Here is a 23495-nt window from a genome sequence, read left to right on the forward strand (position 1 = left end):
AGGCTACGGGTTACTCGGAAAGAAAAGTAAGGGACTCTATTAAAAGAGCTAGGAATAACCCAAGAGAGACTCTCCTTGAGGTACACCAAAAACCAACGACAGATACACTGACGTGTGCCACATCGCTCAGCCCTGATTCAGCCATAATCAAGAAAATCATCCTAAAACACTGGGGCATACTAGGAACAGGTTACCTATGCCTACCTAGGCCTAGGTTTGCATACAAATGGACACAAAACCTGAAGGACATTCGGATACACATGAGGCCTTCACAAATCGCACACAACACACAGAGGACTTTGTGGGGACTCCCAGCAGTGACAGGACAGTACCCCTGTGGTTCCTGTTCAGTGTGTAAACTTACTTTTGCGACCAAAGAGATATCTTTCTCGGCTAACTTCAAATGGACACTAAAGAAACACACTAATTGCAACATTAACCAGTGCATATACATGATTACCTGCCCATGCGACTTGAAATACATAGGGATGACTATGCGATCAGTCAAACCCGGATAACCGAGCACAAGAGTAACATTCGTGCCAAAGGTTTACCACTAGACTGAATACACTCTTCAAGGATGCCAATCACCCCCCTGATTCACTACGATGGGTTGTTTTAGAGACACACACACAGATATCTAAGTCATCTTTGTTTAGAATCGAGCAGAGATGGGTCCACAGACTTTCGACCCATAATGATGGGCTTATAGATGACATTCCTTGGGGTTCACTCATATAGTATGTATTCAATATGGAGGGTATTGTTTTACACTTTGTATGTAGGTTGGCACCAGGTAATGATAGACCACAACCAAGACGTCTGTACTTTATGGACGTAGTGCACCTACTGTATCTCAATCCTTCTTTCTCCTTTTTTGTGCTTCATACAGTATCCCCCAAACAAGTGCAATGCGCTCTGGCACGTGACGTAGAGACAGACTCTTGCCTAGCACACTAGTCATAATGTAGACCTTCCCAGAGAGCGCTTTGTACCTACTCCCCACATGCATACTCACCAACACTTACTCCAGAACGCAAGAAGCGGCACTGCAAAACGTAGCACGTAACAACCTACAGTGCCTACTGGTCAACAGGAATCTGCTTTACCCAGGAGCCATGCGCATGTGTGTAGACTTTAGTAGAATGAGGTTCTTGACCATCCCAAGATGGCCGCGCCAACCCCTCCAGATGAGATCGAGATCGCCTCTGTATGACTCAAGCATCACGAGATCACACATATATCCAGCCCCCGTTCACACAGAATCGCCCGATTTTAGAAGCTACTCGCTCTATGCAGCGACTAAGCTATTGACTGCATTAGCATGCCATACGAGATCAAACTATAGATAATTTTTAAGAAACACATCTTGTGGCAATTGTGCATTGGATGCAGCTTCACTATTATTGCATTACTTTTTCAGCTTTTTGCACCCTACCTATCTTGGGGTACCCATCACCTATTCAATATCGACCTATGGGTGATCAGACTATCTAGAATAGATGGTGCTTTGACATCTCAAGATGGCCACAACATTAACTACTGTTCCAACATCCAAACATCGCGATACTATGTATCTTCACGCGACCCCGCCCATTTTGATCGCAACCAGTAGCTACATCTGTGCTGGATTCGCGGCACTGTGTACCATCCCGGTTTACGGTGACAGGGTAGGTCGCAGATGGAACGTTCTTGGACGCTGGTGAGTAGTTACTCGTTGTTTTCACACTTGGACACAGAGTCTACATCTTGGACTGTAGCAGAGGTGAGTCGGCATTGCGGGTTTTTTGAGGTACCAGGTTACTTTCGGCACTCCCCCCCACCCCCCCCTCGTGGTCATTAACACCCGCTCTTTTCACTTTTGTGTACCGGCCCATACGGCTGTTGGCATGACTCGTTGGTGGGCATTAATGCCAGGTTCTTGCGCCAATACTCCCACCAATGTTTATGCTACACAGTGGTAGAGCCCATGTACATTTGGCTTACACAGGATTAAGGTTGGCCTGAGGGGAAAGGCCAATACCTTTTGGACCTCTTGCTCTTGGCATTTGTTTTTCACTCAGTGAAGGGTCCGGCCACCCATCCGTGCTTTGGTCTATGTAATATTGAGATTTCTGTTGTATTCAGTTTCTTTTACTTTCACTCTCATACGACCCATATTGGTGGCCATTTTTGACCGCCGGATACTGTTGCAGTCACCACTAGACAACAGTAGAGGTGAGCTTTGGTTCCTGTCTTGGCTGGGATTTTACTGCTCTATTTGGATGTTTCCATCCTTAGTTTTAACATGTTATCTTTTGTGCATGAGAGTTCTTACCTAATCTTTTAAATCTTAGTGTCACTCATCACACAGTGGGGAGCTTGCGAGTGTGACGATATTCTTCACCTAGCACACGTGCTATTCGGCACCTTAAGAAAAGGTCTACGAGATACATGTCATGTACAGTGGTTGCATTTCTCTTTGAACACAATTTCCTTTCTTTCTTTTTACTACACGTTATTGACTGTGTAAACATGGTATGTCATTTTTAACTTACCACGTTGTGTATATAGCGTTCACCCTGGTCCTGAAGAAGTGCCCAGATCCTCCTGACACTCATGGCATGAAACATGTTGACCAACCGAGAGTAGGGCACACACAGTTAGATACATTGCCTCTAGTTCACTGCCACTCTCTATACTTTTAATCAGGCAGTTTACCTTGTGAATAAATAACTGTTAGGACTAACTGACCTGTTTTAACTCACTTCCCTCCCACATCTACACACACTAGGCCCCTCACCCCCACTGCACCCGACAGCAGGAAAAAAAGATCCCAGCCAACGAGCCCCGTACTGGGTGCCCGTCAGGTATTGCAGCGCCGACCTGACGAGGGGCAGGCTCATATGATGAAGCATTACACCTAGCTTGCTAGGTGTGTGAGAGCCCTAGTTCCGACAAGGGGAATTCCCCTTACTCTCTCTTCAGTGTGGGTTCACACTTGGCTTACCCCCACCTTTAGTATCGCCCTGCTCTTTCACTTGAACTCAGAGACCTCCATACCCTTCTTGCGTAAAGTTTTGTTGGGGCTCGTAAGATGGACCTCTTTAAACTTACCCGTTGTCCCTCTCTTTGGAATCAAAGAGAAACTTGTAATATTCTTGGCAGGCTCACAGCCCCCCCGCCCCCAAGCATATTGTGGCCTAAAGACTGCAGCAACATTGCCAGGGATCATCAATCCCTGGCAACAGCAGCGGTCCCATGGTGGTACGACTGCTGTACTTCTTATAGGGCGGTCGGACCACCGGTTCAGCAGTAGCCACACTGCCACCCTAAATTTGGCTATCCAAACTCATATTAAGGCCCTTATTGTTTTTGTGGACATTACCCTGTGTTCTTCTTGTGGTGAAATAATTTCTTGTCTCTTTTTCAGTTCAGGCAGGATGCATTGGTAAACCTCTGTGAGCAATGGCTGGAACTGAACCTCGTCCCTAATCTTGGATCTCAGATCTACCTACGACAGTTGCCACAAGAGCTCCTGCAAAAGACACTAAAATCTCCAAGGTCATATACTCTATCCCTTTACTTCTCAATACAGGACACTGTATTACTCATGCTGTATTATAAATTGTGCAGTCTGTGTGTTGTGAATGATTCAGGCTTCATTCTTTCACATGCCCTGGCCATAGCAGCACAAAACCTTGGTTCCATTACTTTGCTTACATTGTAAATATCTTACTCAAGATTCATTCACTGAGTTGATTAGTACATAGTAGAGCATTATTTCAGCTCCATTTTCTTCAGGTGCCCGATACATGACAGTACATTTTCCACACTGGGAAGTTCATAAATATTCCAAAAACCCTAGAATATCTTCAACTGTAGGCTGGACAATGGAACAAGCTTTTCAAAAGAGAAATCTCTTTCTCTGAACTTTTTTTTTAGAAATCAGTTCTAAAAACATTACAATTATGTGATAAAATAACATATATTTTTACAATTAATGTTATAAAAATACTAGGAGTAACCCTCAGAAATGATTGCAGACACTGAGAGCCTCACTGGTTATGTGCTTGCTTTATTTTCTGCCACCCAGTGCTTTGTCATCAAAACACACATTGCTAAGGCCTTCTGAACTGAGAACTTCACTAACAAAGTACAGATGCTAAAGACCTAAGAAGCATGCATGGACAGCTGCTGGCTCTGAGGAGGTTCTGAAACCTCAGGAAAATGTTCCTGCTCTCTTTGGATGATTTCCACCCAATCTGCAAGAAGGGCCAAGGAAAGGGAATAAACGTTATGCAGTTTATGCAAAAAGCAGCTATTTAACGGATCCATCTAATCTGTGTCCCTCCAGACCTCTTGAGAGATAAATGGAAACCTCTACGACGTCTGTTCAATCAAAGGTGCATTTGAACTAGCCGCTGGGACACAGTCTTAAAGTGCGCAGAAGCCAAAAACAGGTCACAATTAAAAGCAAAAAGTTTAGGGGTGAACCTGCCAAAAGGACCAAGTCCAACACCGCTCATGAGAAAGACGCCACTCGAGGACTCAGTACTCTGCAGTCTACTCTAAGTCATAGCCAACCACAGTTACCAGGACCATAGATTGGTGTCTATCTCTAGCCCTTGACATTAAGCCAATGCTGAAGGCCTCACAAACAGCAAAGTCTCCCAGGAAGTCTCCAGCCCTGCCTAAACAGGGAGCAACACAGGGTGAATCAATCCACGTGCTCTTCTGTTTTCAGCCACCCATATATAGCCGAAGAATAGCCTTTCCCACAAAGGGGCTAATCATGTCCTGTTTCACTATTAGTTCCCTCTTTATGCGTAGCATGCTGAACTCCAGTCCTGGTGAAAACCTGAGAAAAGTCCGGTGGTTTGAACGCAATACTCAGACCAATATAATCAGGAGGACCGTTAGTTCAGTCCCAAGAAAGATCATCTTATAAATACTTTTTAACAGGCATGATGCCCTTCCTCTCAAGGGCCCTCAGACTGTACTGTATGAACTCTAGATCTACAGACTTGTTAGCTCCAACTTTAACACCACTGACTTTGAAGGGGCTACTACGTTGTTTTGGGTCTAAATTGTTTGACCCTTTTTATGCAAACATTTGTATTAATAATTACTTAGCTCCTTTCATTTTTAAAATGTTAATGTTTGGGCCACATGTGTGCATTCTGTTCACGGTCAAAGCAAGGAGTGTGGAGTCTGTGAAATGTGTGTTTTAACTCATTATATATGCATTCTATTAAACTGTATAGTTTAAAATACGAGTATAAAACTCAATACAGCTTGCTAATCTGTTTCGACTAAGCTGTCGCTCCTATTCAAATAAATCCTCCATCATTGCTTCTTTGAGTCCAAATATAGAGAGCAGGTGTTTGAATGTTTAGCTTGGTAGCACCTCTGTTCATGTCATCAGTGAACTTATTTGGTATTTCTATGTGTGAAACGCCTACAGGGACTAAACCTGAAGACATAAGCAGATCAATCAATCTTTTATTTAAACGTAGTTACTTAAAACATTGCCTATTTTATATACACACATTAAAAAAACAGGTGGAAAGTGCCAGTGCATAATTGAATTAATTACAAAAAATAAAAACATGCATACTCAATGATTTTCATAAACTAAGGTAGTACCACAAATATCTTCCCATCCAATAGCTGGGGATTACAATCCTGCCAATATTCTAAACACATTGGGGTTTATTTACAAGGCCTTGCGCCGCCAGTGCTTCACTTTATGTGACGCACCAGTGGCGTAACTAGCTGCATGATATTTACAAGCACAATTAAAGCCACCTAGTGTGTCTTTATGTGTGGTTGTAAATATAGCCCCTTTTCACGCAGCACTTTGTGTGTTAGGGACGTGACATGGGTGTTGCTGAGGGTGTTCGCACGCAACACCCATGTCCACTGATGTTTTACCAGACTAACGAGCAATCGTAAACCTGGAAATGTGTCAGAATGCTACCCCCTCCCCCCCCCATGGGTGGCGTAGCGAGGCGCAACAAGGACAAATGAAAACATTTCTCCTTGCTTTTTCCTCTTTCATGTGTGCTGCATTCTACAGCACGCACTGGAAGAAGAAATCGCCTCAATTGATTGTTTTTGTGCAGGAAGGTGCCCCTTCCTGCATAAAAACTATCTCCCATGATGCAGGCATCTTTGCACCATGGTACAAGGGTGCCTGCGCATGGCAGCAGTTTGTGCGCCAGCGCAGGGAAAAGCACAGAGGTGACATATTGTTGTAAATATGTTGCAACCCTGGGCTTCGAAACTAACGCAGCGCAGTGCAGAAAAATGAATTGCGGCAATGCGCTGCATTAGTTTATCGTAAATAGGACCCATTGTTTATACCATTTGTTTCTTTTCAGCCTGCATCAGAAATTTCGCCACAGGTGTTTTTAAAATGGGATCATTAGTATTTAATGCGGTGAGATTGGCCTGCCCTCCCATAGGAATGCATGGGGAAAATGTGTGTCCATGGTAGTTCCTGATGCGTGGGGAGTGCAGGGGCGAGTTTGGTATGTGCGAACTCGTGAGATTAAATGCTGCGCGACGGTGTGCGCAGATTTAATGTGACTAGTACAGAAGTGCCACTTCTAGAAGTTGGCATGTATGTGTAGTAAATGTGAATTGACTGTCTGGCTTGTGATTGGCTGGAGCTGGCAGGTGTGCCTGGCTGCAGGAGTCAGGATGGGTCTGCCCCGGTGGTGAATGGAGAGATCTGCATGTTGATGGGAGGGAGGAGTGCACCTGGGACCTGAATAGGGCTGGGCCTTCCCTCCACAACGATGGCTCTGCCCCCTGTGGTGCGTCTGATGGTCCTAGCCTGTCCGGTGAATAGGGAGAGGGGCTGAGCACAACAAAGTGCTCAAAAACCAGTTGTAACTGGGCCTCCCCCTGCCCTGCAGCCTGAGACAAAGGAAAAATGTGTATAAAAAGGAGCTGTGACCCCATGTAAAATGTTCTCGCTGGATCCTAACTTGAGGGGGGCCTGCTCCTGCTGGGCGCCAGGAGGACCGCCACTGGGGACTGCCTCCCTGCTGGAGGGCCCTGTGAGCTGGCCCCTGGGCCCATCCTTTGCCCCCCCCCTGCATCCTTGAAAAGACTTTCCTTGGGACTTTGTCCTACAGCACCTGGGAGCGCTGTTATTTATTTTTCCAGGAGGAGAGAGGAACGCGGGGACTCTGCAGCGCGAAGCTACAGCCTATTTTCAGTGAATCCCGACGTAGGGATTCCCCCGTCCTTGTACACTCCAAGCGGGTGCCCACCCCGCATAATTGCCAATTTGGATATCCCTAACGGGTGCCCACCCCGCCAGGGACCTTATATTTTACTGGGTGCCTACTCCGTATTGCAGCTGACAAAGAAATCAACACTGACGGCCGCCGCTCTGCCCATGGCAACCCGGAAGTACAGAGTCAACAGAGGAAGTGTCCTCAGGGGCATCCATAATGGCGGCCTGATAGAGGCTGCCACGTCGGGCCAACGTACACCCGAGTGAAGAAGCAGACAGGAGCCTACCCCGCACTTCGGGATCCCCATGGAGTGAAGCTGGTGCCCGTTAAGTAGAGGAGCGATGGGTGCCTACCACGCGCTCCAAGACCGGAGTCGAGAAGCAGCCTGGCGGGAGTCGGGGCTCCCGTAACCACGGTGAGAGCCCCGCGTGTGGATGCAGAGTCCGGAGCCTTGCGGGCTCCACGGGGCTGTTCCGAGGTCAGAGGCGGCATCAGCGGGGGCCAGAGAGGTCCCAGGAGACGGAGTGTGGAGAGAGCCCAGCTGAGACTTCGCCCCACGCCAGACAACCCCCAGTGAGTGAGGCAGGGCTGGGGGGCGCCGCAAGATCAGGTGGTGTGCCTGGTCGAGGCACAAGTCTAATTGCCCTTCAGAGCGGCCCCGTCTTGCAGTGGGTGGCTCGAACAGTGGGCAGAATTGGTTCTTGGGCGGTAGTCTGCGCCAACAGGGGCATATTTGTTTAAAAGACCCCAGTGGGGGTCCACAGGGCACCCTGGTGCCTGGCCCGTATTTCTGCTTCCAGCTGCCCCGACGGTTAGAGGGCAGCTGCCACATGGGACATAATTATTGACAGGGGCAGAGGAGCCAGTGTCCTAGAGGTGGCCGTTTCTTAAAGGGGGCACATGAATGTTTCCAGAGCCTAGAGGGCACCAACGTTTGGCGCAATTTGTTTTCAGGGCACTGAGAGCCCTTACAGTATTTTTCCCTACCTCACAGCTGCCCAGCAAGTAGTGGGCAGCTGCACCGTTTCGATTCTTCTTTATTTTAGGGGACATGTTCTTTGGGATTACACAGCTGCCCAGCAATTAGTGGGCAGCTGCCATGTTTAGGCCCAAACCCTTGCGCACTCTTATTTTGGCTGCCTGCGCAGCTTGCCCTGACTCTGCTGGACAAAGGGCATTTGAGCCCCATGAGAGGCCAGTTGGCCTAGGGACAGTGTTCCTGTGTTGTGCCCCCGCCTGGGGCACACTGGGTCAGTACCTACGGTGATTCTGCGCAAGGTGATTGGTGATTTAGGTCTATGTTGCTAATTGCCTAATGTGATTTGTGCGTAATGTGCAATGCCTTTATGCCTGTGATACCTCAAACTGTGTTTTCTTGCTTAGGAGGTTGTTTTGCCTACTATGGTTCATGCTAGCAAGTTTATGTTTCCCTGCGTGATCTAAACCTACGGTGATTAGTATTGCGTAGTGTGTACCTACCTTTTACCAGTGGTTACTGGTTGTGTTCTACAAGTGTTATTTTGTGCTACATTTCTACTAAGTGCGATTCTGACAGTGGCCCACATGGCCCTGTCATGTGTAAATAAGCCCCTGTAAATACTACCCAGTGCCAGTTGGCACAGTGTATCTGTGTGATTATGATCTAATGTGTTTATGGTAATACAGAGGCTATTTTTATATATAACCTTATCTGGAGTTCCTTTTTGTGGTGTGCCAAGTGCAGGGGTCTCCAAACCGGTCCTGGAGGGCCGGATCCATGCCAGATTTTTTAAATTACTACATGTATCTCAATGGGGATATCCCAAAAATCTGGCATGGATACGGCCCTCCAGGACCGGTTTGGAGACTGAGGAAATATACATTTTATGGTCAAGAAATGTTCCCTAACGTGTACCCCACCGTCTCCATGTACGAGCTTAAAGTACATGTAACTTCCCTCCTGTGCCAGCTATGAAGACGCAAATACATTTGCGTCCAATGTTAACATGTTCTCTTTCAGATCCACCCTGAACGGGTTGAATATTCCGTTCCTAAGTATGCCTTGCCAACGTCTTTATGTGGTGTACTTTACACGTTTTTCAGCCCAGGCGAAGTAGGCCCTGAATTCTGCCATCGAGCCTTTTCCTGCCTTCTGACTCTGAATGCCTCAGCCTGGGCCTGCCTCTGTACCCGTGACCTCTGCCTTACTCCCTGCGCGGCTAACGGCGCTTAGCTCAGCCTGTTGCCTGCCAAGACTGTATTCAACCTTCGAATTATCTGTTCCGCTCCTCAAAAATACATTCCTGCCTACTAGTTCAAGTAAACATCCTTCCAGCTGCAGAGCAAAGGGCCCGGCCTCACTGTCTCCGTGCAAGTAATTCATAGCTCCTGTTACCATGGTAGGCCCATGCCCCCTCGCATCTCATGCAGACACGTAGACGCTTATACACGCACTCACAGTCAGTATAGAATAGCCTCTGCCCAAGAGACCTTTCCTTCTAGATAATATGGTTCCCAAACATCAGATATCAGATATGATTTAGGAACGAGTTGATCTGACATGCCAGACTTCTGTCTCTTTCCTCTAGTGTAAATGTCAAGTCCCCTGCACCCTCCAGCTTCACGTCAATCACACGTCATGCAGCTGCGCGCGCATCCAGATCTCAGATTTCTGCTGACATTGCAAGATTCTGCTATGTACCCACCCACTTGTGACACTTTCATGTGACGTTTCTAGCACACACCTCTGTGTTCACGCCTAGTTCACGCCTTCTGATTACGTATTGCTAACACGTGTGTGCTCTTATCTTGTTTCTCTCAGCTGTTACGCCTACTGTATTGGTTTCCATTATATGATTTGAGTATAAAAGTTATGTATTGTCAATAAAGCATTGCTCTATCCCTTCCTGAACCCCAGTGGTGTCAGGAACCCGATATCCGGTTCAAGAACCATTCCTTTTTAAGGAATAAAACCCCTAAGAACTCTAACACCACGGACTCTGCGTCTTTCTTTCCGATTGAGTTATTTTATTTTTAGTACTTACCTGCATAGAAATTAGGACGGTAATTAAATATTTACCACATTATTTTGGCGCCCGAATAGGGACCCCTCCCCCACCCCACGCGCCGGTTGGTGCGTTGCAACCTTTGCCCCCTGCCATAAGTCAAGACGGACAATTACGCGTACCCGCAGGATTTCCTGTATCTCCCTCAGGCCTACGGAGGTGACGGAGACTGCGATCAGCACCCAGACGAGGCGGTGAGGAGTGCGGAGGATCCCGACCAGAGCCTAGCCGAAAGAAGCAAGGTCCGAGGTGTCAAGAGGCCCACCAGTTCCGAAGTATTCACGTATCGAGTCGAGTCGAGTCCAGTCCGGTCCAGTCCAATCGAGTTTTCCGAGGCCTTCTGTTCCGTGCTTCCCGGTGAGTACCATTGCTGGGGACGCATCTAGACGGGTGCATTATTATGTATCCGGTAAAGACGGGTTTGGGTACACAAACACGGTCTGCACTGTTTTAGACAGTGTATCTGTGCTGTTTAGCAGTACATCAGTCATTCAAGTTCTTGCACTGTTCTCAACAGTGTATCTGTACTGTTTAGCAGTACATCTAGTATCAAGGGTAGTCATATGTGTTCAAAATGTTTTCATGTCGTGGTATGAGTGATTGTTTGATGTACATTACTGTGTTTTTGTGTAACTAGTTGTGTTCAGAGTAAGTAACAAGTATCGAGTATCCAGTACTAAGTAACAAGATGCCGTTTTTCAATAAATTAAGACAGATAGGAACTAGGAAAGGGATACTAGAGGAAGAAATTCCTGTCCCCCCTAGGGACACTCCTGGAAATTTTATATACCATAAGCATGGCTTAGATGCCATACTGTACCTAGATTTATGGGCCGATTATACCAAGCACCTAGAGGAGAGACATAGGTGGCCCGTTACAGGAACATGGGATGCCGAGTGCATCCTGAGAGTAGAGGAAGCGTTATGGAAAAAGAAAGCCAGACAATCCCAGAAAGATGCCATAGAATTGTGGCGTAAAGAATCACATAAACGTGCCGAAAAAGCACTCCGAAAAGAAGATAAACATAGAGAAGAGTCGGATGAAGTCCGAGAAAACGAATTAGTTAATGAAGGGATCCGAGTAAAGGCAGAACAAGTAGACCGCATGCGAAACACTCTTGTAAATGGCATGTACTTTGTGGCCGAGGGTTTGCCTAAAGCCACTTCAGAAATACCGAAAGATCTGCCGCCACCATTGGTTCCAACTAAAGTAAGTCACAAGACCACCAAAGACATATTCCTTGCTTCCTATCTAGACGATGTAGCTCCCGCTTACACCAATCCACGTGCCAACGTACCGCCTACTGACGGTGACGGAGGTGGCAACCCGCTCCAAGACAATGTCCAGCCATTGCCGCAACAAAGTTCACCCGTTCGACAGCCTGCTCCACCTGCTCCTCCACCTCCACCACTTCCCACATCTAAGATTAATATACTAAATCCGTTTGCGCCTGATCCTAATAAGAGACAAGTTCAGGTACAGATACCGACTCCACAGACACACAATGCTCAAGCCTCCGTCTCAGGAGGTGCGACAGGAGGTCTCCAGACCCCGCCACCGACACACAGAATGAACCTTAGGGACATAATGAAGCAACGTACACCCCAAACACCACGTTTCGACATGCTTAAAGAACCCCTTCCAATTTGCAGATACGATCCAGTACCCGGTAAAGACGATAGAATGTTGTTAGCATCCCTACGTTTACGAAAAGTTACAGATTACCTAGTGTTATTTCCAGGAATGACTGAACACCTAGATAGAATATATCATTTTATCCAGACTGGGGAAAATCCTGAAAGTATTAAAGAGGCCCTGGCTCACCAGAAAGTTGACACTCAAGGTTGTATATTACGTTTCTTCATAAATTGCTTAATAAGAGAACGAGACAGGCCTGGAGTAGACCAGGAAGAGATGGAAGCACTAAACAGGTGGGGTCAAAATATAGCCGAAGGAAACCATGATAAACTGAATTGTATAGCAAGCATGTACAAGAAAATCAGAAAAGCAGTAATAGAAATACACGAAAAAGAACAAGAAAAAGAGAAAGAAAGTGACAGGAATGACTCCTCCGAGGAGGACGGACCTGAAGAACATGACACGGCTAAAGAAATGATAGCGTATGTGGGTAAGGGAAATTACCTTAAGAAAGGCATCCGTCCAGAAAGCAAGAGAGTTTTTCTCTCTGGTATATCAAAACCGAGTTCTCCTGAATATCTGTTTCAGGGTACCGATAAAATTCTTCAAGAACGAATGGGATACCATGTACTCAATTCTATGGATGAACAAGAACTAGCCCGGTCAGCAGTACTATGGGCTGACAATCCTAGCACATACAATGATGATACAGTAGCACAGACATTTCTGAACCTTTCCCCAGACGAGCAGAAACTAGCTGGTGTGTACATGATTCAGCATCTCATCACGTTATACAGACAACAACATTCTGATCCAGGTCCCTTACCTGATACATTAGAAGCATTACTTATGAATAGATGGAGAGGCCTAAGTACCAAGTTAATTCAAATAATTCTAGAACAACGGCGCAGATATAACGCTTTCTTAGGCCCACAATATGTTTCAGCTTCGCCCCCAGAAAGAAAAATGTTTCATTTTGACAGGCAGAATCCTTTACGAGAAGTACACCCAGTTATGAATGCCAATAATACCTTGGAACGTGTGTTTGTGTACACACCTTTAACAAAGTTGGAATTGTTAGAAATGAAGAAACTAGTACCCTGTCACGATAAAGACCCTGCAGGTTTTCACCGAGAACTTAAGGACATGTTACTTATGGGAGATTACACGTATACGGATATTATGAAATTGTTAAAAGTACTGCTGCCCACCGGCATTTACGAGAAACTCAAGGAAAAAGAATGGGAGGTGGGAGATAAAAAGATTATTTGGACTGAAATAGAAGACGAGGAAAAAGCTCGTACCCCAGGGCTAGGCCTTGGGGACAAAGCTAAAGCATTACCAGGTCTAATAGTACAGGTTTTGCCAAGATTATTGACAACTAAAAAGGAAGACTGGGACGCAATCTCAGCCTGTAAACAGAAACACGATGAAGTTACTAGTGACTTCTATTCAAGATTCGAGAAATGTTTCATTATTAATAGTGGCCTGAAACCAGGTAGCGAGTCATACCCACATCTTTTTGTAACAAAATTAGTCGAGAATTCCCTGACACAAGTTAAGAACCGTGTATATAAAGTTGAAAGTACATGGCAAGCAAATACGCCATCCCAGATGTTACAAATGTTACAATATCACCAGAACAGAATTAGAGAAGAACAGGATCACGAACAGAGACGTATGAAAGACACGAAAATGAAAATGTTAGTGGCCCAGTCGGTTCCAGCCGACGGTCAGAGAAAGGGTGCGACCCAGACAGGTAATGCAGCAGCTCCCGTTAAGGGGACATGCAACTATTGCAAACAGCCAGGTCACTACGTACATGAATGTCCAGTCCTGAAACACAATATATCAACAGGTAAAACTAAAGAAAGACCGCGTCAGCCTAGACAAGACCAGGTCCAGCAACAGACTTCACAGAATATACAGCCTATGCATGCTCCACCACATACAGTACAGACCGCAGCGGTATCACAGCCACAGCCACAGCCCATTGCCGCGACGCAGCAAGTTTCACAGCAGATGTACCAGTATGCCCAATCTGATTACCCCGATTATCAGCGATACACATGAAACAGCCTAGAGAGGGAGGTTGGCTTGCCTCTTATTGAGATTCCTGTAGATCAAGAGGGTCCTTATGTACACAGTCAAGTATTGGGAAAAGACAGAAAAATTTTAATTGACACAGGGGCAAGCCACACAACGATCAGCCATGATGAAGTCCCAGGGGCACCCCTCTCAGGCTCACAGAATGTTTCCCTTGGTTTTTCAGGACAGCCCATTGTAAATGAAGTATCGAAACCAGTCCCCCTAGCAGTAGGTCCATTATCACGTGTTACAGACTTGTTACTCACGAAATCATGTCCAGAAAACTTGCTAGGTATCAAAACATTGAAGGCTCTAGGAGCAGTGATATGTTGTTCTCCGGAAGGAGTTAGACTTTTTCTACGTGACTTTAAGGGTCACTATGTATTACGAGAGTTTGATGTCAGATTGAAAAATGTACCGAAACACCTGTGGGCACAAGGCCCAACCGATGTAGGTTGCATGCACATCACACCATACCGTGTTACACTCAAACCAGGAGTTGTTTTACCACGAATCAGACAATACAAGTTACCACCCGATGCTGTAGTGGCTTTACTGGAAATCATTGAAGAGCTCATTGCCCAAGGAGTGGTCGTAGAAACCGACTCCAATATCTGTAATTCCCCTATCATTCCGATTCTTAAACGTACTGATCCCAATGCACCGCCAGTATATCGGCTGGTGATTGATTTACGAGAACTGAATAAATGCATTGTTCCACAGTATCCTGTGGTTCCCGACATCTCATCCTTATTGACTGCTATTGATTCAGAAGCGACGTTCTTTACTGTAATTGACCTCAAGAACGCCTTCTTCAGTGTACCCATTGATCCAGAGAGCCAATATCTCTTCGGATTCAGTTTAAATGGACGAAGTTTCAAATTTTCACGCGCACCTCAAGGATTCACAGAGAGCCCCAGCATCTATAGCCAAGCACTGAAAAGACAACTTGATTGTATCCAAATGCCAGTTAACACTGCCTTACTACAGTACGTCGATGATCTGCTGATCACCGCACAAAGTGAACCCGAATGTGAACAAGCATCACTGACAGTTCTACATTTTCTGGCCGACAAGGGACACAAGGTGTCTCCTTCGAAGCTACAATTCTGTGTTCAGCAAGTTGTGTACCTGGGTCACTTGCTGTCCAAAGTGGGGGGACAGCTCACTCCTGATCGCATCCAGTTAATTGTAAACATGCCACAACCCCAGACACAAAAGGAAGTGCGGGCCTTTATAGGCCTCACCTCGTACTGCAGACAATGGATTCCTCAGTATGCATTTCTAGCTAAACCACTCATTCAGTTGACAACACAGGAGGCAGCGACTTCGACTGCCCTCCCTTGGACTCAGGAACATGCACAGGCTTTTGAGGAATTAAAGAAAGCTTTATGTCAAGCACCAGTTTTAGCGACACGATGTTACAGCAAACCTTTTACACTTTTTGTTACAGAACGTGATGGTACAGCGTTGTCTGTCCTCACTCAAGATCAAGCAGGTTCACATAAGCCTTGTGCTTATTTTTCAAGTACATTGGATTCAGTGGCCCAGGCTCTGCCTGCGTGCTTAAAATCAGTTGCAGCGACAGCCCTAGCAATCAGACAAAGCGACTCAATAGTATTAGGACATCCATTGACAGTACAAGTTCCACATTCTGTAGAGGTCCTTCTAAACCGAACACAGACTCAACACCTGACTATAGCACGACTGACAGGTTATGAATTAACGCTATTCCAGCCACACATAGAAATCAGACGCTGTAACATTCTAAATCCTGCAACATTGTTACCTTCGATTATGACAGATTCAGCCCCGCATGATTGTATAGAGATCATTAATGCAGTAACAAAGCCCCGACGAGACTTAACAGATGTTCCACTGACAAATCCAGACCTGACACTTTACGTGGATGGTTCATGTATGAGAACAAACACAGGAGAATTGGTGGCCGCGTATGCAGTGACCACTGAAACTGAAGTCAAAGAAACACATCGTATTGATACACTGTCCGCTCAAGCAGCAGAGCTTATCGCTCTGACCCGAGCCTGTATACTAGCCAAGAACAGAAATGTTAACATATACACCGATTCACGTTATGCTTTCGGAGTCGTACACGACTTCGGAGTGTTATGGCAAGAACGAGGTTTCTTGACCTCTCACGGTGCCAAGATCCAACATGGTCCCCTCATTCAAGCACTGTTAGAAGCAATACATCTGCCTTCAGGCATATCTATCATGAAGTGTAAAGCACATACTAAAGTTACAGACTCTATTTCCCAGGGTAACGACCTGGCAGACCAAACAGCAAAACATACAGCATTGACTCACACCCAGACAACTGATGTAACAAAGATCATAGTGCCGACACATTGTATGACAGTTAGGGATCCCACACTAGATGTAATCGATATTCAGACACATGCTACTCCAGATGAAATAAAGAAATGGACTGAACTAGGAGGGATCCAGACAGATCAGGGATGGATGACGAAGGGAAAATCTACATGGTTTCTCCCCGACTCTATGGTTCAAGTCATAATAAATACAGCACATAGTCCAGCACACCTAGGAGAAAAAGCTATGTTAGACAGTTTACAGAATCTCTGGTACAACAAACATTTACGAGCAGCAGCAAAACAGAAAGTGCGTACTTGCATGATCTGTTGTCAGTTCAATCCAGGTAAAAGCGTCCCTGTAGAGCAAGGTGGATTTCATCCTCCCGATCACCCTTTTGAAGTCCTCCAGATGGATTATATCCAGATGGAACGTTGTCGAGGATTCAAGTACGTCCTCGTAGTTGTTTGTGCACTTTCCCGTTGGACCGAAGCATATCCAGTCCCAGATTACACTGCCCCGACCACTGCCAAGCAGCTGGTTCGAGAATTCTTCCCACGGTACGGCTTGCCTCGTATCGTGTACTCAGATAACGGACAGCCATTCTCATCCGAGCTCATGAAGCAGGTTTCACTTCTGCTAGGATACCAGTGGAAATTCCATTGCGTCCGACATCCCGAGGCAGCTGGCCTTGTAGAAAGGCACAATCAGACACTGAAAACACGTCTTGCAAAAATATGCAAAGAGAAAGGGGTCGACTGGATAGTCGCCCTGCCAGTTGCACTATTCTACATGAGAATGGTCCCACATTCGAGATCAGGACTATCCCCGTATGAGGTGGTCTTTGGCCGACCACCAAATATGTGGGGGACGCCCATGCCTAAGAAAATAACCGATGTTGACTGTAATATGCTGACAGATTACCTTGCCTCCTTGATGTCTGCACTCCAATCATGTCGTTCACAGGTTGCCGCAGCCTTTCCCGACAACACTGATGTGAAGCCACACGATGTCCGTCCTGGAGATACGGTCCTGATACGAAATTTCGATAGGAGGAGTCCGCTGGAGCCCCGTTGGCAGGAGCCGAAGCTCGTCCTTCTGACCACGAGGACTGCAATCAAGGTTGGGGCCGAAAGGGGTGGATTCATACGAGTCATATTAAAAAGTGTAATGAACTGTTGCCAGAGACTGACTCTTCCACCCCCTCAAAGGACTGCCCCGATTCTAGTGACTTTAAAGTTCCCGAGAGAGAGAAAACTCCGCAAGAGGAGTATAAATCAAAGTTGCGGTCTAGCAAGTCAGACAGTTTAATTGTTTAAGTCCTCCCCTAGGTGAATCGGTTAAATTAGTTTCTGACATGTATCCCCTAGACCGAGATAGAGAGAGAGAGAGACAACTCAAGAAACGTGCATATTGTAAATCACTTCGTAGTCACTGTATAGTGACATTATTGGTTATGTTTTTTCTAAGCCTTCTGATAATTGCTGCCAGTATATTGTTGCATATATATTACCCTATCTTCAAGCGTGCCCAATCTGCTTACAATGTCACTGCCGAACATTCTTTTAGTGAATTACCCCCACACGAGTTATCTTACAGACTTGCGCTGCGCAACAACACATTCATTAGTATGTTACATCACTCCCATCAGACTAATAATGCTACAAACTGTTGGATATGTGGCCGACTCCCTCCCTATCAGAAATACAAGGGAGTTCTGCCTCTCTTTCCATACCCGTTCACTCACAATGGCTCATGTGGAGCGTGGTTTAGATTAATTAATTCTTTAGATTCTGATATTGCTGTTTTCGAAGGAAATTGGGTTTGGGGAAACCTGAACTTAGTTCTGCTTAAAGCCTGCTACCCTGACAAGAAGGGACTTCCCACTAGGACAGGAACTGATCTAGAAAATGAAGTATATGGATTAGGTAATTATACAATTAACCTCATGATTCTTACTGTTGAATCCGAAGCTGCACCAGTTCTCCCTGCTATGTCAGTATTACCAGTCACGGGTGACTTATGTGTCAGAAAGAAGGGTTCAGTACACTTAGGTCATAGTAAATGTACTACTGTGGTCGAATTCAGTGATCAAGGCAAGTCTACATTTAGAGCTACTCGTCATTCCTACTTTGTTTGTGACCATACCGCATACATACGCTTACCTCCAGATTGGGATGGTACCTGTTACATTGCATTCCTTCTGCCACCTGTTTTCCTAGCCCCTCCTGATTATCACAGAAATACAAATCTAGTAAAGAATAGACTCCGAAGAGATCTCCCGATTGTCGACTATACTGAAACGGCATGGGAGCAATATACAGACTTCAATAAAGGTTTCTTCCCCTACCTAGGTACTGTCTTTAATAGTAAACTGATACGAAAATTAACTAGAACCCTCGAAGCAGTAGTGAATGAAACTACTTCCGCTCTAGGCAACTTAACAGAGGAGCAATCTGCCATGCGGGTTGTTGTTCTTCAAAATCGTCTTGTTATTGACGTCATCCTAGCAGATAGGGGCGGAGCCTGTAAGGTCATCGGGTCAAGTTGCTGTGTTTTCATTCCAGAAAACGCGGCAACAGTATATAAGGCTATCACACGTCTTCATAAAATTGCAAGTTTGATACATCAGAATCCAGGCACCTGGACTTGGTCCGGTTGGTTCTGGACAACGTTGACCGCTTGGGGATTGCCCTTCTCATAGTATTCAATTGCTGCCTGTGCCTACAATGTGGGCCAGCGATTTGTGGTCTGTGCGCCACATCATGTATTCCGCATTCAAGTTTCCACTCAAAACGCGAAAAGAAGAAAGAAGAGCAAATGATGTTACATGAGCAGACTGATCGATTCATGAGGATCGATATATCATGAAGGGTCCGTAGGGAACAAGGAGGGAATGAGGAAATATAAATTTTATGGTCAAGAAATGTTCCCTAACGTGTACCCCACCGTCTCCATGTACGAGCTTAAAGTACATGTAACTTCCCTCCTGTGCCAGCTATGAAGACGCAAATACATTTGCGTCCAACGTTAACATGTTCTCTTTCAGATCCACCCTGAACGGGTTGAATATTCCGTTCCTAAGTATGCCTTGCCAACGTCTTTATGTGGTGTACTTTACACGTTTTTCAGCCCAGGCGAAGTAGGCCCTGAATTCTGCCATCGAGCCTTTTCCTGCCTTCTGACTCTGAATGCCTCAGCCTGGGCCTGCCTCTGTACCCGTGACCTCTGCCTTACTCCCTGTGCGGCTAACGGCGCTTAGCTCAGCCTGTTGCCTGCCAAGACTGTATTCAACCTTCGAATTATCTGTTCCGCTCCTCAAAAATACATTCCTGCCTACTAGTTCAAGTAAACATCCTTCCAGCTGCAGAGCAAAGGGCCCGGCCTCACTGTCTCCGTGCAAGTAATTCATAGCTCCTGTTACCATGGTAGGCCCCTGCCCCCTCGCATCTCATGCAGACACGTAGACGCTTATACACGCACTCACAGTCAGTATAGAATAGCCTCTGCCCAAGAGACCTTTCCTTCTAGATAATATGGTTCCCAAACATCAGATATCAGATATGATTTAGGAACGAGTTGATCTGACATGCCAGACTTCTGTATCTTTCCTCTAGTGTAAATGTCAAGTCCCCTGCACCCTCCAGCTTCACGTCAATCACACGTCATGCAGCTGCGCGCGCATCCAGATCTCAGATTTCTGCTGACATTGCAAGATTCTGCTATGTACCCACCCACTTGTGACACTTTCATGTGACGTTTCTAGCACACACCACTGTGTTCACGCCTAGTTCACGCCTTCTGATTACGTATTGCTAACACGTGTGTGCTCTTATCTTGTTTCTCTCAGCTGTTACGCCTACTGTATTGGTTTCCATTATATGATTTGAGTATAAAAGTTATGTATTGTCAATAAAGCATTGCTCTATCCCTTCCTGAACCCCAGTGGTGTCAGGAACCCGATATCCGGTTCAAGAACCATTCCTGTTTAAGGAATAAAACCCCTAAGAACTCTAACACCACGGACTCTGCGTCTTTCTTTCCGATTGAGTTATTTTATTTTTAGTACTTACCTGCATAGAAATTAGGACGGTAATTAAATATTTACCACAAGACCCCTGGCCTAGTGTGTTGCTGCTGTGTGTGTGTGTTGCGCAATCGCTTTACACATTGCCTCTGAGATAAGCCTGACTGCTCGTGCAAAGCTACCAAGGGGGTGAGCAGGGGTTATCTTGGCGTGTGACTCCCTTGCTCTGACTAGAGTGGTGGTTTCTGCCTGGTGTTGGCGCAAGCCTTAGCCAACCAGAAATCCCAGTTCTAACAAGCGGGAACAGGAGACTGCCTAAATCTCATGTGTGGAGACAGACTTGAGTGCCAATGCTGGGGCTTGCAGCAGCCTCTCAAGTGAGATACTTGATACAAATGTGCCCAGACATCATATCTTTGCCCCAGAGGAGGGGTTTTGTGTGTGTATGTGTGATGTCATGATGGGAGATGTAGTCTGTTTGGTAGACCGGATCGTAGGGGCAACTTTTGTGTGTGTGTCACATGCTGCCAAGTGTGCAGCTTTTAAATCAGCACTGTGTGCCAAGATCAACATTCTCTTTCCAGCTACAGCAGGGCACTAGTTGGTCCTAAAAGGATTGTGTGAGGCTTCCTGATTTAGGCAGTATACAAAGACCTGTTTCTGATAGATACATATAACCCCAAATCCCTCACCTTTTAGAATGTTGCCAAGTGCTAGACTGGACATGGAAGCTTTCATAGCAGTGTTCTGACGCCCTGATAGGTGGTGCTATGCAGCTCTGCATTGACTTTTTTCTGCCCCGAAAGTCATAAAGCAGAGTCGCATTTAAGCCCCACCCCTGCACCCCGATGTTAGTTCTTTTATTTCCATTCCTTTAAAAGCAGATCTGGAGCTCTACTCCTTCTTTTCGTTAGATTTACAAACCTTTTTCCAGAAACTTGTAACCCAATGAGAAAGGGAACAATATCCCCACTTAAAATTACAGGGTAAAGCCATGCAGCGACTGTTGGAAACAGATGTTGGAAACTTATCCCTACAAGGTTTGCCTTCGGTGTTTGAGCTTGTGGCATAAATCCAAGTTGTACGAATAATGCACCCTCATGAATCCAAAGGAGATCGAGCAGTGTAAAGCTAAGCTGTATGAAGCCGAACATTGGAAAATTCCATGCAAGCCCCATTCCTTGTCGAAGTTGAAGGTTCTGACTTGTTCCTGCTCTCTAGGTTGTTTCCATGACAGGACCTCTCCGTGGTTGAGGTCTGTAAAGAAATGCCTCTTTATGCATGTTCATCTCAACAATTTTGGACTGATGCTGTTTGCTTTTTGACTCTGGGAGTGTACTGAGGCCTACTAACCAGACCTCAGTGCCAGTGTTCTAACCCTATACCAAACGTATGCTAAATTGGAAACACCAAATTGGCAAGTGCTGACTCAATCAAACAAATAAGTCAAGCAAAGAATCTGCTCACACAGGGCTCCTCACCATGCACAGAACACAAGTATGCCCCGGTTGAAGGCTGTATGATTCAATTATAAATTTGAGAACAGATTCCCCTCTCCAGTTTATTCCCCCCTTATTGGGATTCTTTGACAGGAGGACGGAAGCAATTGCAAGAAGCAGTGCCAACTGCTAGTCCCAGTCACCGTAAGTGTTATCTCAAGCTCAGATATGATACTGATGACTGTCCAAGTTTATCGATCCTTGGAGTGGTCCCTGGGACTGACAAGCCCCGTGGCTTTGCTACCTCAATCAAGTGAATCTTCTTCAAACCAAAATGCCATTTGTTCACTAGCCAGAAGGGTGAGCTTCACCGACCATGAATTGGGAATCCTGACTGACCGTTTTCTCTCTAACATTGAGGCACAAATAGTTGAATCACTGGGGCAAACCGCATTAGTGACAAGGGTACCAGCGGAAAAATCAGCTGAACCAGCTTTGATACCGCAGGTTATTTTCCCATGTGAGGGTAGCAATAAGAGCCACACAGGATACTCTAGGCAGGTCTCTACACTGGCAGTCAATTAAAATAGAGCTGCAATTAGACCCTATCCAATCTCTGGCAACTCACCTTACAGAAATTGGTTCCAAGCTAAATCTCCTGGAAATAGAGGTAAAATCCCTTGTGACGGATAAACCCTGTCCATGCTCCCCATTCATCAACAAGTTGAATTGTTTACTAGCGATATTGGGGAATTTGGTTGGCTCAATTAAGGCCTCTACAACTAATAAAGCACCCTAAACAAAATTATGACATGCTACCATGGTGGAGGATCTCTATCAAATTAACCATGGCACAACTGAACTGGCCATTCCCCTGGCAGTCTCCTTGCAATCAACCTTCACCCAGGATCAGTAACCGGCTCTTATTCCATGAGGCAAAGGACCACTTCAGTGTGTGATGTGGCATATTCCGCGAGAGGGTCACAAGCGATGCCAGAATCCAAAACTCCATCTGAGCCACTTTCTTCTTTCTTCCTGACAAGAAGGGCAAAATAAAGGCTGAAAAGCAGACAAAAAAGTAGCGTCTGCCTAATAGAACCTCCTCATCTCGCAAATCATCTAGAACTGATAAAGTACAAGACCCAAGAACCAAAACATTCAGAAAATGTATTCCCAGTCTTTGCCCTTCAGATACAGACTATACCTCAACTTCCACTCCTCATCCACACGTCCATCGTAATCCCCCTGACCGTACTTCCACCATCCAAATTAGAACAGATAAAATACCTCAGCAGGCCTTAGGGATTGTTGGTAATCAAATGCAAAAAACAGCTCGAGGAACGGAAATGCAGGTGTTGGAAAGTGGGTTATTAGTACTGGTAAATATGCACCTACAACTGACAATCAGACCACTAACACAATATAGGGTTCAGAAATTATTCTCATGCTCAACCCTTGGTAGCTTGGCTGCAATGTCTGCAAGGGAGGCTTAACTTCAAAGACAGGTATGTAAAGCATTTAAATACACCAATACAGTAAATAATTAAGACACAACACATAATAAAAATCCAACACTAATTTATATAAATAGGAAATATTTTTATCTTTAAAATGACATCATAACAAAAAGAATCCTATGTTGGGAACCGGAGATATGAATTTCTAAAGATTTAGCACCATATAATACATAGA

General features: G+C 45.6%; 1 protein-coding gene across 1 annotated transcript in view; it reads left to right on the top strand.

The window, feature by feature from the left end:
* Positions 1 to 23495, top strand: part of BTBD16 (BTB domain containing 16) — an 887756-nt gene that overhangs the window by 463082 nt on the left and 401179 nt on the right. The window contains exon 10 of the mRNA XM_086920301.1: positions 3413 to 3543. Within this exon, the coding sequence (XP_086776427.1) occupies positions 3413 to 3543 (131 nt within the window). The remainder of the gene's footprint in view (positions 1 to 3412; positions 3544 to 23495) is intronic.

This window comes from Lissotriton vulgaris, chromosome 5 (assembly GCF_964263255.1).
Source record: "Lissotriton vulgaris chromosome 5, aLisVul1.2, whole genome shotgun sequence".
NCBI lineage: Eukaryota > Metazoa > Chordata > Amphibia > Caudata > Salamandridae > Lissotriton > Lissotriton vulgaris.